At 41.7% G+C, this 14,718-nt stretch overlaps 1 protein-coding gene across 2 annotated transcripts in view; it reads left to right on the top strand.

Annotated features, from left to right (window-relative positions):
• Nucleotides 1-14,718, top strand: part of COL6A6 (collagen type VI alpha 6 chain) — a gene marked incomplete at its 5' end in the record, with an annotated part of 98,503 nt that overhangs the window by 80,436 nt on the left and 3,349 nt on the right. For both annotated transcript variants that reach the window (XM_081105477.1, XM_081105478.1), the window contains 3 exons: nt 1,144-1,240; nt 4,801-5,472; nt 8,667-8,760. In XM_081105477.1, coding sequence (XP_080961603.1) covers nt 1,144-1,240; nt 4,801-5,472; nt 8,667-8,760 — 863 coding nt within the window. The remainder of the gene's footprint in view (nt 1-1,143; nt 1,241-4,800; nt 5,473-8,666; nt 8,761-14,718) is intronic.

Below are 14,718 nucleotides of genomic sequence, written 5' to 3'. Positions count from 1 at the left end.
GCCAGCAAATGAAGCTGCAATGAGATGCAGGAGCTCCAAATTCTGTACGTGGAGTTGGTTACTCACAGAGTCCTCATAATTCCCTCTGTTTATTGGGAGCCCCTATTGCCCTTGGCTTTATTTAGCCACGAAACAAGGGATAACTTAATATCTAATGCAAATAAATAATTGAGGGTACTTGGAATATAAACTTAAGCAGACACAATGCCATCACGCGCTCAAAGGTATATGCACAGCATATAACTTAAGGAAACGTACTTTGTTGGTTTATTTCAAACCTTTTACATGTTCACATGTCACTTATAGGTTCTGCCCAAATCACCTAGAGACTGTTTGCTCCTTTCTTGAGGGAGTTCATCTCAAAAAGGCACCAATGAAGGGACAAATTCTTGACAAAGACCCTGAGCAGAACTGGCTCCAAACACCCCTTGGACAGAAGAGTGAGAGCTGCAGACAGAAGTCAGAATTGGTCCCAAGGTTCATTCATCCAACACATGTTTGTGAGCACCTCATATATACCAGGTGCTGTCCTACGCTCAGGGGATACAGTACATCCCCAAGGGCTCCCGGACTGCGAGAGGGCACAGGCCGGGCTGAGAAACACCCCCCCCCCCTCCCCCAAATGCACAAATTTCATGCACTGGGCCTCTAGTTTAATAAGAATAGCATTTAGTAAGAACTGCCCAGACCTTGCCGTCCTTCACCTAACACTTTAAACTTTCTTTGAGCTTCAGTTTCCTCATCTGTAAAACAGAGATGATGAAAAAAAACTCACTGGGTTGTTGCGATCATGGGGATAATGGATAGAAAGTGCTTGGTGGCCTCTCATGACCCATGTGGCACCCACCAGTAAGTGCTTTTCAATGATGGTCGTTCAGTAACCTTGTTAGCTTGGCGTACACATAGTTATTCCATTTTACGGAGGAGGAAACAGAGGCAAAATAACGTCATACAGCTAAAGGGAGCTTCAGGGGCTCACACCCAGGCAGTGCTCTCAGCCACCCTGACAGGCTGGGCCTCCCCTCGACTTTCTTAGAAGCAGCAGCGTTGCTCTCTCCACATCTCAGTTCTCTGAACAGTCCTGGGAAGTTCTTGCAGCCCCACCCACTACGCTGTTCTTTCTCTCCCTTCTCCTCCTTGCAGATCGACGACACTGGCACATTCCAAGTCATAGTGGTTCCGTCCGGGACCGACTACACGCCAGCACTAGAGGGACTACAGAGGTGCACATTCTGCTATGGTAAGACCCACAGAGAGAGCGGAATTTGATCAGGTCTGTTAAGCACATTGGGTCACCCTTGGCAGGACCGGCTGGAACTTGACAGCTAGGACACGGGTGGCCTTGGGAGAGTCGCCCTGGGGCTCTGGGCTCCCCTCGTCACACAGCATCATCCACAGGTGGAGCCTCTCAGCTTCGAGCAGGGGCTCCTCCCCTCCTCGGTACCACGGCAGGAGGATTATATTCCCAGGCCTCTCTGCCTCGTGCAGCTTCCAGGAACCAGCAAGGATTTTTAGAAAAATGTAGCTTGTCTCGTGGCCAAGCTTTTCATGCTATAAAGCAGGGCAGGAAACGTCCAGCCCCATGTAAGGCCTGCAAAATCGTTGGGTCTGGCCCTGCCAAGGCATTAGGGGTGAGTTAATTGAATGTTTGATCAAATATAACGGGCTCATTTTTAAGGTGATAATTCTGTATGGCCTGTGAATGATGTTATAAAGATCCAAATGGTCCTTGGCAGAAAAAAGGTTCCCCATCCCTGCTACAAAGTATATTTATGTGTTTCTAAATCCTAAATATTCACACCCAAAGAATTGTTTTACAGTATAAGTGGAAATTAGCAGAAATCCGTGCATTTCTCATTTGAAAGATGCTTCATGGGCTTCCAAATGTGAAGCATCAAGATTTGCAGCCCTGGTTTGTGTGTGGTTGTGTTTAGTACAGTCTACAGGTCTAGCTGGGGAACTGGCTAACCTGTAGTTGAGAATTCTAGTAATTTGGAGTTCTAGAAATTATGAAACACGTGAAAGCCGCTGAGATCACTGGTGGGTATGATCGCTGAGTTATCAAGCATTCATTGAAAACCGTGCCCTGTCTAATTGCTTTATAGAACGCTGATGATGGTGGTGATGATCATTAATACCTAAGCTATGGTGTTTGTTGTGTTTCAAGCACTTTTCTGTTTCATTCAATCGATAGAATCACCCTAAAACGTTTGAACTATTATTACCGCCATTGTACAAATGAGGAAAATGAGGACTAGAGAGATGAAATCATTTGCTCAGGACCTGGCAGCCAGATCCAACCCAAGAAAACTAGCTTTAAAACACCTGCAATTTATGATAGCAGAGATCCCATTATTCTGCCCCTTGAAACTGTAGTTGGCCTCGAAGAAAATGTTTAATTCCTCTCCTCCATGTTAACCAATGGGACGCTAATGCTCACCATATAATTGTCCTCACAGGGAGGTAGTAACTAGCAGGCAGAAGCAGCACTTTTCCTAATAACCCTCCCTTCTCTCTGCTTCCCTCTAATCAATCTCTTTCCTTCCCTCCCCACCTCTCTCCCCCTCCTTCCCCTCACCCGCTTTCCCGCTCTCCCCCTCTCTCTTCTGCTCTCCCCCTCTCTCTCCCCTCTCTCTCCCCTCTCTCTCCTCTCCCCTCCATCCCCTCCTCTTTCAATTGCACAGAGCGTTAAGCACCTGCATTCTTACTCTAAGCACTTAAAGTGCTAACCATACTGTGGGGAGCTACATCCCACCCTCTATGTTCTCAGTTGGCTCTCAAGCATGTCAGTTACCGCGCTATGCTGTATGTCGCACAGCCAGAAGTTGCACATGTGTGACTGGGGATAAATTTTGGCTTCATTTCTTGGCCCGAACCTTTGTTTTGTCTCCTAGGCATTTAAGGGAAGATATTTTGGCTCTCATTTCCTACAATTAAAGAACCCCACAAAATTGAACAAATGGGCAGCCTGCTGTCCCTGGTTTTAGAAACTGCCTTGCACACAGGTGACTGTTCAGTCATCTGACCATTAAATGTGGTCATAAAATTTTACTGAATGTTAGTAAGGGAAATGTAACTTGTCCAGAGCCACATGGAGTCCATGAACAAGAATGAAGCTAGGAAGTTTGCGACATCCCCTAGGATCTGCATTCTGGTTATTAACCTTTCATCGAATAGCTTTCATTTGCAGCCCGGGCTCATATCTCAGTACCAGCTGTCCACACACATGTTATTCCATTGTCATTCTTCTCTTTGGTTTTTAAAGAGGCCATTCCCATCCTTAACCAGTAACTATTCCTGAGAACCTAGGATTACGGAATGTCAGTCCTGGAAGCGCTCTCTGGGTGAATCTAATCCAACGACCTGATTGTGCAGATCGGGGCCCAGTGGTGCCTTAGAGAGATGCACATAGAGTGTTCCTGGGTACAGTGAGACTGACACCCAGGAACCCTGACTCTCAGGCCAAGGACCTCACCACTGCACCACATAGCCCTGTCTCTATCCGTACCACACTGACTTCATACGTAGAAACTTCTAGAAATACTGCTCTCCTTTGACGAAATTATTTTACTGGCCTGCCCTCAGTGTCACCTCTGAAATTAGAAGATTGGATGACCTTTAAGATATTTCCGTTTTTTTTATTTCTCTGAATAGTCATATGGCAGAGTCAAAAGAATGTACTGTTTTTATAACTACACATTTTTTTGTTAAATGAGATATACGTATTTATTAAAATGACTTCCTGCTATGAAAGTTTCTTAACATGCATTATTTATATTCATTTATTTAACAAACACATATTGAGCTTTCAACTAATAATCACTGTGAAAATACAAAATTAAAGAGTAGCTTTGTCCTTAATGTCTATACACAGATAGACACCGAATTATAACCCTTTATTCAAATTGAAATAGAAGATTCATTGCTTTCTTCACTCCACCTTTTAAACAGATTCCTTTTCATAGAACAGTGTGAGCATAAGGGTAAAGGTCATTGGTTTAACCTGAATATAGTCAAGTAGATAGATCATTTTATGTCATAATACAGTATACTCTTTTTTTTCTTTAATCCTCACCCAAGGATGTTTATTGATTTTTTAGAGAGCGAGATACATTGATGTGAGAAACATCAAATGGTTGCCTCCTGTACACGCCCAGACCGGGGGTTAAGCCCTGACCAGGAATCGAACCTGCAACCTTCTGGTATATGGGCTGATGCTCCAACAGACTGGGCCAGTATACTCTTAAAAGCATGAGATAAATTGTTCACTCTGATCTTTATAAACTTAAAAAACAGCTAAGAAGAAACTCCTGTTGAAAACAGCTTAAGTTTTAAAAGTCACGGATACATGGAACAGGCTGACAAATATCAGAGGGAAGGGAGGTTGGGGGACTGGATACAAGAAGGTGAAGAGATTAGCCAAAGAATATATATGCATAGCCCATGGACACAGACAACAGTGTGGTAAAAGCCAGGGGAGGGGGGGAAGGGGGTTAGGTGGAAGTGGGCCAAGGTGGGGAAAATGAGGGACATCTGAAATAGGGTCAACAATAAAAATTTTAAAAATCAGATAGTGTTAGTGAATGAAATTAAGACCCAGGCTGGGTATAAAATCTGCACCTTAGGATACAGATGCAAACCATGTACTAGGGAATCTTCCTAGTGTTGATGTCAAAGTCACTTAGTAACTATTTTAAGATCAAAGGTCATACAGTTTGCAAATGTTGAAATCTGTGAGATGCTGTCTTTCCTGTTCTGTCCATTTCTGTTCAGTAACCTTAGCTGCCTTTTGGTCTGCAGATGTCTGCAAGCCAGATGCTTCTTGCGATCAAGCCAGACCACACCCCGTGCAGTCTGACATGGATGCGGCTTTCCTGCTGGATGCCTCCCGACACGTGGGAAGTGCGGAATTCGAAGACATGAGAGACTTCCTGGGGGCGCTGTTAGATCACTTTGAAATCACCCCAGAGCCCGAGACCTCTGTCACTGGAGACCGGGTCGCCTTGTTAAGCCATGCTCCCCCCAACTTCCTACCCAACACTCGGAAGAGCCCCGTTAGGACGGAGTTCAACCTGACCACCTACAACAGCAGACGCCGCATGAAGAGGCACGTGGAGGAATCGGTTCAACAGCTAAATGGAGATGCTTTTATCGGCCATGCCTTACAGTGGACTCTGGACAATATCTTCTTAAGTGCGCCGAACCTGAGAAGAAACAAGGTCATATTTGTGATATCTGCTGGGGAAACTAGTCACCTGGACAGAGAGACCTTAAAGAAAGAATCTCTGAAAGCCAAATGTCAAGGTTATGCCCTGTTTGTGTTTTCCTTTGGCCCTACTTGGAATGACAAGGAGCTGGAAGATCTAGCCAGCCACCCTCTGGATCACCATTTGGTCCAGCTTGGTCGAATTCATAAACCTGACCACAGATATGGTGTGAAGTTTGTGAAGTCCTTTATAAATTCAGTCAGGCGTAAGTCATAAAATCTGTTCTTCCTTGCATGCTTAGAGTGCACTTGGTACAAAGTGTTTACAAGCTGACATGGATTTTTGGAAGCCTCGTGCATGTCTTCAAGGGCACTGCAGGGTCAGAAAGGAAAACACGTAATGATGAATGGTGGCGGGAGGGAGCCTCTGGTCCCGAAGCTCTTTGTTTTCTGACTCATCTTTCTCATGTCTCTGGTTCCTATGGAGAAACAGTCATAGCAAGCAGCTGCTCACGTATTTTGCCTGCATGGGGCAGTAGAGTCTGGGGGTGTGGAGCCTCGGGCTGGACTGTAGCTATAAAGTAGAAGCCCTTTTGCCATGTGACATGAACATGCTGCCCTTTGATAGAAAGTGTCATCCGTTAACACATCAGAAAAGAGAGCCACAGAAAAATTCAACAGTTCTTGGCTTGGCTTTTATAAGTTCAAAAGGCAGAGTTTGAAGTATGAGGAGATACCATTTGTACCTGTCAGCATGAAAGATACGTCCTTGCCAAACTTTCTCAGCCTTGTTAATGACTTTTTATGATGCCAGTAATTAGTGCAACTGGTGCCCATAAAAAATATTTTTAAAATCATGGCTATATTTCTTGGAATGAGCTTGCCTTGAAAGTCTGCAATTCACTTCGAGTGCAATAGGATACATAAAAAGAAGCCATGTCCTGACTGTGAGTGATTCCGGAGGTTGAAAAGCCCTTGGTTGAATTTCTGAATGTTTTCATGGTAAATGAGCCCTTGGAGTTCAGATAAATAAAAGTGAACATACAGGCAAAAGAGCACCCTGCATAGGGACATTCTGATTGTAATCCCAAACTTGTCCCTGGCATGATATGTTGAGAGCCATTAAGGCTGCAAAGACACCAACCAGTCGGCACAGGTGAGGTCTGAGAAGCCTTGAGCAATTGTTGATGGGACGCTGCCATTCAAGTGTGAGTCTAGGACCAACAGTGCCAGATCACCTGGGAGCCTGTGGAAAATGCAGAATCCTGGGCCCCATCCTAGACATTCTGAGCCAGAGTCTGCCTTTTATCAAGATCCCCAGGTGATCCACATGCGCACGTGGTTTGAGAAACACTGATGTGAGAGCAGAAAGCTCCCAGAGTGAAATCGATGTGGGTGTGATCTGGAACAGGAACTAGAAAGAGGAGCTAGAAAAAATGGGGGTAGGAGTCATGCTGAAAGAAGTAACCTGAAGGCACTTGCAAGGGTAAAACAAAAGAACATCTTTAAAGGCTCTGAGAAACTTAATGAAGAAACACTTTGTATGAGGCAAAAAGCTCAAAGGAAGTTTAAGATGGAATTTCCTTCCCCAGACCTCCCAAATTCTTAAGAGGTGTTTCATGGTGATTAGTCACACTACAGGCATACCTCAGAGATATTGCGGGTTTGGTTCCAGACTATAGCAATAAAGCTATATTTATGTTTATCATAATCTTTCTGCTGGTGGAAGGTCTTGCCTTTATAAAATAAACAAAATCTGTGAAGCATAATAAACGAGGTATGCCTGTATATGATTAGATAAATGACACCTACCACCACCAGAGAAAGGGAAAGAGATGTTTTAAGAATGACTTGGGAGTAGGTGAGCTAGAGAAAGTGTTTTTTGGAAAACTAACCATGACAGTGTTATAAACCACTTTTCTAGAAATTAAGTATCTAGAGATCTTCAACTTTAAAATCTAGCTGTAAAAGGACAAGAAGTTGAAGAAGGCTCTGACACAATCATATTCAAGCCTTAATTCCATAGCAGGCACACAGACCCACACTCGCCCACTCAACATTAACATGCACATATTACATGTGAGCCACTCACTGTTCAGGTGCAGAGTATCAGAAGGTGACAAAACCAGGCATGGTCCCTGCCCTCCCTAATTCTAGCCCAGCGCCCTCTCCAGGTTGTGACTCTTATTTAACACACTGCTGTGATACAGTTGGCTATTAACGCTGTCCATATCAGCACCAACACATTTTCTAAGAGGAACAAAATGGCTGGCAAACTACCTGATGCTTAGAGTTAAGACAGATAAACTATTAAAATTCAGATGCACAATAAGGGGAACGTCACAGTCTGGGGCGATCCAGCCCAGCAGCCCGCAGCCCATTCTACAAGAGTGCTGTCTCCCAGCCCAGACTAACAAGCTGTGTAGGATGACCCTGGGTCACCAGGAAGAGATTTAACTGTTTTTAACAAATATGTTCAATTTGATGCTTCAAGGAAATAAATAATACATTTTTTAAGGTTAAAATGGTTTTAAAATGTTTAAATGATGTAGTAAGAGGCATGCTTTATTATTCTGAGAAATATACTTCCAAATGAAATGAGCCACTACTGCATTAAACCCAAGATGGCGCTATCGTTTCTGTTGTTGTCAATGATACAGAGACCAGAGAGGGAATATTGTTTTCCCTTTGAGTTTTGTTATTTCAAAGAAGCAAATGAAAATAACTTTTTTCTCCTTTATTGATTAAGGTATTACATATGTGTCCTTTCCTCCCCCATGGCCCCCCCCCCCAAAAAATAACTTCTGATTAACACGTTTAAGTGCCCAGCCTGTTTTGTCTTCCAACAGAAAGTGTAGTGTCATTCACCAGTGACTGATGTGGCGCTTTATTAATTCGTGTCAATTAGAGGCCAGACTCTTAGGACTGGCTCAGGGTAGCTCCTCTAATGTTTGACCAACTTTAGAAGCTTTTACTTTTATTGAAAAGTAAGTCGAATTCTCCACCTATAAATTTGCCAAAGATGTATTTCTATTTATTTATTCATTCATTCATTCATTCATTCATTTATTTTTAGAGAGGAAAGGAGAGGGAAAGAGAGACAGAAACATCAATGATGAGAGAGAGTCATTGATTGGCTGCCTCCTGCACACCTCCTACTAAGAATCAAGCCTGCAACCTGGGCATGTGCCTTTAACCGGAATCGAACCTAGAACTATTCAGTCCTCAGGCCAAAGCTCTATCCACTGAGCCAAACCGACTAGGGCCAGAGATGTATTTTTAAACCTCAGTTTTAGAGACTCCTCTGAGAAATCCACTCCCATTTTATGTGCCAGCCCTAATCGGTATCTTCCTTTGGTGAATGTTGAAAACTGTGATGTGACACTTTGCATATAGAGCATTTTGCTATAATGCTAATAGCCATGCATAAGAGACTCATCACAAATTGTTCTCTTCCTAGGTGCACTCAACAAATATCCACCGATAAACTTCAAAACAAAGTGCAACAGACTCAGCTCCACAAACGTGAAGCAGCCCCCACAGCAGTTGCGAAGGTATTATCTGCTTGGCATTACTTGATAAATGGAGGCACCCTCCTACCTCCCCCTCCCTTTCTTCCTCCTCCTCCTACTCCATCCTATTTGGATAAAATCTATTGCTAAACCATATGAAAATACAATCTGAAGGGATAAGAGATAATCAAAAGGGACCAGGTTGATTTGAAAAACAACAGTTTTTTAAGTGGAAAATCTAATTGTTGAAATAAAACAGTCAATGGGACTCCCCAGCAGCAGTGAGCATAACTAATGGCTAGATCTTGGTTTCTAAACAGCATTCCTTACTAAAAGGAACTAGGGTTTTTTGGAGCAACAGCTAATTCTAGGCTGCAGTGGGGAAAGTGCAGTGTGAGCCTGGAATATTTGTTATGCCAGAAAGCAAGAAAATAGTCAAAAACTAACAGCAACATATCAAAAGGACAAACGAGCTATCTGAAAGGATTTTCACTGGCCCAATTTGGGAAAATTTGAATATCAAAAAGAATAATGATGATAATGGATGAAAACACTGATTTTTTCTAAATCCACAACTCTGTAGAGGGACCCAAAAAGGGAGGAGGGAGGAAAAGCTCTTCTTTATAGAAGTATGCCAGATAATGTAGAAGAAATGGTAGAATTAGAAAACCACCAATTTGTAATCCCAAATGTCATAACTGAGTCGGCAAGGATCAGGAATGCTAAACCCATGGGGTGACAGGTTGTGGGGGAGCAGGCTAATTACACAGTCTCGGGAACCACTCCCATGTTACTTGTTAGTAATACAAAGCAGGAAGTGTGCCTTAATGTGGTGAGATCTGGCAGTAAGATCAGGCAGCACCCACTTTAACCAAGGTCTGACATTATGTGCCTCCCGAGATGATGCAGGAGACAACACCTTTGTGAGGTTCCTGCTGGAAGTGTTTGAGCCAAGTCTAATCCTGAGGAAACCACTGGGCAATTCCAGAATGTGGAATATTCTTCAGAAAACTGGCCTGTAATCTTCATAGGTTTCAGTGTCAAGAACTGCAGAGATGTGGGGGACTTACTACTCCGGGATGAGGGAGACTAAAGAGACATAATAGTCAAATGTAATAATGTAAATCTTGATTTGATCCTACTTCAAAAGGAAAAGCTTATACAAATGACATTTGGGGGACAGTTGGGGAAGTTGAGTATGAACAATATGCTGGATAATATTATTGATTCATGTGGCTTTCCTTATATCTGGTAATGGTATCATGTTAGTATAAGAATGGCTTTGCTTTTGAGACAGGTGTGCTAAAGTATTTAAGAGTAGCACGCATGATGGCTGCATCAGGTGGTTTCCCGAAGAGGAAGTAGGATGGTGTGTGTATGTGTGTATGCATATATGTGTGTATATAGATATACGTGTGTGTGTATACACACAGAGTAGCAAGATGGGAAAAGTTGAAGAATCATCTAGGTGAAAGGTATAAAGGTATTTATTCATGATTCTGTTCTTCCCAATATTCTGTGCATTTGACAATCTGTAAAATAAAAAAATAACTTGTAAAGCTCAATGGATGAATACAGGAGACTAATGGACACATCTGAAGAAAAACAATGAACTGGAAAATGTAGATGAGGAAATTACTCAGAATGCAGAGAAGATAAATATAATTTATAGGCAATACAGAATGAAAAGACTAACCTATCAAATTGGGCTTCTAGAAAGATAAAATAGAAATAACAAATGAGAGAATATTGAAAGATACGAAGAGATGATCACTTTCAAGAAATTATGAAAGATGAATTAAAAGATGAAGGAAAGACAAGGTGTAACAGACAGAATAAATAAAAGGAAAACAACTAGGCATGGGGTAGGGGAGTGCGGAACACCATGACAAGAAAACAAAGCAGCTGGAAAGCTCAGTACGCAGAAACCACAATTAGGCTGGCAGCTGAGTTATCAGTAGCAACAGTGGAACTGACAGTGCTACTGAGAACCTTGAAAGCACTGGGAGGACATTTTTGTCAACTTAGAAAAACTGTGTTTCAAAAATGATGATAAAGACAACTTGAGTAAACAAAGAACAATAGTTCACCACAAAGAGGCCTTTGCTAAAGGAACGTCTGAAATACGTACTTCAAGGAAAATAAAAATGACCGCAGAAGGAAAGGCTGAGATGCAAGAAGAGTGAATGATACAAATTTGTCAATATTTAGATAAATCTAAATAAATGTATTTTTAAATAATATCTAATTTGTGGGGTTACAAAATGGCTGTACTTGTTAACAAAACTTTGGAAATAAGACATTTGGCACCTCGTGAGTTTAATAGAAAGAAATAATTGTAAATGGGAGATATCTGTAATACTATCAACAATAAAAAATATATTTTTTAAAAACACTCAAAACAATTGTACAAAGATGTATAAATGTTATTTATGTATTAATTATGAGAAAATATTTAAGCAATAAAATCTTTTGTTATTTAAAACAAACAACATAATAAATACTTTTAACAAGTAAGCAGGAAAAGGAAGACAGCAGAATTGAATCCATTTAAATATATCAATAACAAAAAAAAAAAGTACATAGGCTAAATAAGCAGAGATTGATGTACTTAAGAAACTAAATAAAATCCAGCTATAACTGTTTTCAAGAGACACAGCTACCAAATAAGAAATGGAAAAGTGCAAAGTAACATTAAGGGGGAAAAAATATACCAGGCAGATGTTTTAAAAAGAAAGTTGGAATAGCTATGTTAATATCAGATAAAATTTACTTTTAAATGAAACCATTTTGTGGGAATAGAGTTAGTACGTGATGACAGTGTTCAATCCTAAATTTATAAGAGGGTAATAAAGTCTTAAAATACATAAAGTGAAAATTGAAAAGCTACACAGAGAAATTGCCATAGAACTGTCATCAGCGTTGGAGATTTCGGTATACCAGTCTCAATATTGAGAGGTGAAGCAGACAAAAATCAGTAAAGAAGTAAAAGATTTAATCATAAGTAACAAACTTGATTTAATAGACTCATCTGGAACCCTGCACAGAAAAATGAGGCATTCTTCTGAACAACACATGGGGCATTAACAGCTGTTGAATCAAGGTAGAGTTTACAGGTGTTTGTTGTGCAATTTTTTAACTTATCAAGCAAGTGTCAACACACCTGTAAGAATTGGTGCCATCAATCCAAATGGTCTGATCACAATGCAATTAAGTTAGAAATTAATAGAAACAATATTTTTAAATTTTTTATTTCTTGATTTGAGAGAGAGAGAGAGAGGAAGAAACATTAATTTGTTGCTCGACTTATTTATATACTCATTGGTTGGTTCTTGTATGTGCCCTGACAGGGGATGGTACATCAGGACAAAGCTCTAACCAACTGAGCTATATTTTTTAAGCACGTACATTTTTAAGTTAAAACCACAATCTAAATAATGGGACAAAAAATTATAATGAAAATGTGAACATACTTAGAATTGTATAATAATCAAAATTTATATGTCAAAACTTGTGGGACACCTCAGAATTTATAATTTAAGAAAGTTGATAGTCTTAATTGTTATGTTAGGGAAATTTTTTAAACTCTAAAAGTTACTGAGCTAAACACTCTTCTTAAGATGTTATAGAAGAAAAAAAAATAAAATATACCCAAAGGTAGGAATAAAGTAGGACTTAATATTTTTAATTAAGATATTTTAAAAAGTATCAACAAAGGCAAAAGTTCGTTCTTGTAAAACTTAATAAACATATCATATTTTTTTGCCTGCAGGAATACTACTTACATTTTTTAACAATTAGAAATAATTTAAATCAAGTAGTTGGAAGAGGGTTTGTTTCAGGGGTAAATCACACTGTACTAACACACACACCTGCCCACATGGGACTGAAGTCAAATGTGTGCACCAGCCGCTGGGAATCACACGTAGGCAAGAGCCTTCGACAATGTGCCAACTTTTGTTGTGCAGAGTGTGCATTTCTGTGTGGTGGTCAGGACCAGAGAGGCCCTCCCAATCCAGAAGCCACAGCTCCAGAAGGAAATGAGGAAGCCCCTGCCTGGACTGGCGCCTCTCTCGCCTTGCTGCGAGGCAGGGAACTGTCCAGCAGCAAATGCTTCCTGAAGTCAGGCCTGGAACATGCCTGTGCTCTCAGTCCACCAAGAGCAGGGCTCCCCCTGCTGCAGGTGCCTGGAAGTGTGGGAAGGGCTTCGCGTTTGCATTGGGCTCCACACAAAATGCATTGGGCCACAACTGCGAAGGCAAATGCAATAGTCAGCTTATGCAAATTCAAAGGCATTTTTGGAAACGACTCCCAGCTCGTGTTGTTTGAAGAACAATATGAGTCAAGGCCGGTATTCACAGTGCTTCTGGAAGGGAAGTTAATTTCCCTCTCTCCCCTTTGCCTTAGATATACCTGGAGGTTCAGCTTCCCCTTTGTATCCCAAATGGTGAAATGCTAGGAACTGACCGGGGCATCAGAAATTGAGACATGAAGCCCATACCTCCCTCCGGGAGCTCCCTGATGGTGTGTTAGGCCGGGACATGCGAGGCCTCCTGCAAGTGACCAAAGACTATAATCAAAGGTAACAAGGCGCATAGCTGCTCCTGAAACTTCCTGCCTGAGCCTTTCAAGGGAAGTGAGGCAGAACTGAGCACAGATTGAGGAAGATGAGAGTGCCTGCTAGGCAAGAGGCCTCAGAATGACCTGCATAAGAATTAGATCATTCTGCAGTGAGATTTAAAGAAGTACAGGTAGAAGCTGGTTCTTATCAGATGGAAAAAGAAAGGAACTGAACCAAAACGCAATCAAGCAAGGGCACAGATGGCCAGTGGGGGCGAGATTGCAGGGCAGCCTCTTTGTAAGCACTCAGATCTGCTCAGAGGCAGTAAAAGCCAGAGAACCGCCTGCATATTGATTCAGTCAGCCAGGGAAGCACTTGGCCAGACTTGAAAGCGTTGACAGACCGGAGCCAGAACAACTGAATTGTAAAAATGGACAGTCACCAATGCCATATGAATAATACATCTGTTGTAATTCTGCTTTCCAACGTATGTTTGTTGGACACAAAATGTATGTTAACATAAAAAGGATTCTCGAAATAGAAGCAATCTTGTCTGCATTTTCTACTCCAATGAACCCAGTCGACTAGTAAATGCAGTATGGCTGAGGCCTGATTATCTGTGTAGATGAGGAATCTGCGATCACAGAGAACTGAGGTCTACAGTCAGTCCCTTCCAACTCATTCTATCCAGCTTTGCTGGAGGCGGGCACAGGTTGCAAGATGAATTGGCTGTTTTGTCTTGACTACCTAGTGTTGAAGTTACCAATCAGCAAAGAAGTATCTGAGCAACACAGAGCAGGAGAACTATATAAAATCTTTATGATTCCCAGACAAGGTAATCAAATGATTCTGATCAAATGCTTATCCTATATAATAAAGAGCTAATATGCTAGTGAGACCGAACAGCAGACGACCATCCAGATGACCTTCCAGATGAAGCCCGGGCTGCGAGGGCTGGCTGAAGGAGCTGGGGCTGCGAGGGCCAACTGGGGCTGCGAGGGCCGAGCCCCTTGCACGAATTTCGTGCATCGGGCCTCTAGTCCAATATAAGCTCCTATATACAGCAGAGTGAAAAAAAAAATGGGAATTCGGAGATGTGGTATTTATGTTCAACCCTTTTGAGAATATTAAATATTTGAGAGGGGTAATGCTATGCCAAAGAAGCAGCTACCAATTACTAACAACTTTTTCTTAACAAAGGGAGGACTATGACAAAGACAACTAAACTTACCATGAAAAGTATCCCAGGGAAGAGAAGGGAACGGGGGGAGGGAAGGAAGAGACCAGTACAGATAAGTATAAGCCATGAAAACTATTACAGACTCAAACTAATGCAGTCTCCATGACCAGTGGAGCCATGTTTGGTGCATAGAGACAATTAGGACTTTGGGGAATCTGAGTTCAGGTTTAGTCTGGAATTTGATAAGAAATACAGAGAA

Source organism: Myotis nattereri, assembly GCF_964212035.1.
Source record: "Myotis nattereri genome assembly, chromosome: 14".
NCBI classification, from domain to species: Eukaryota; Metazoa; Chordata; class Mammalia; order Chiroptera; family Vespertilionidae; genus Myotis; species Myotis nattereri.
The sequence above is the reverse complement of the archived record's forward strand: the minus strand, read 5'-3'. Positions and strand labels throughout refer to the sequence as shown.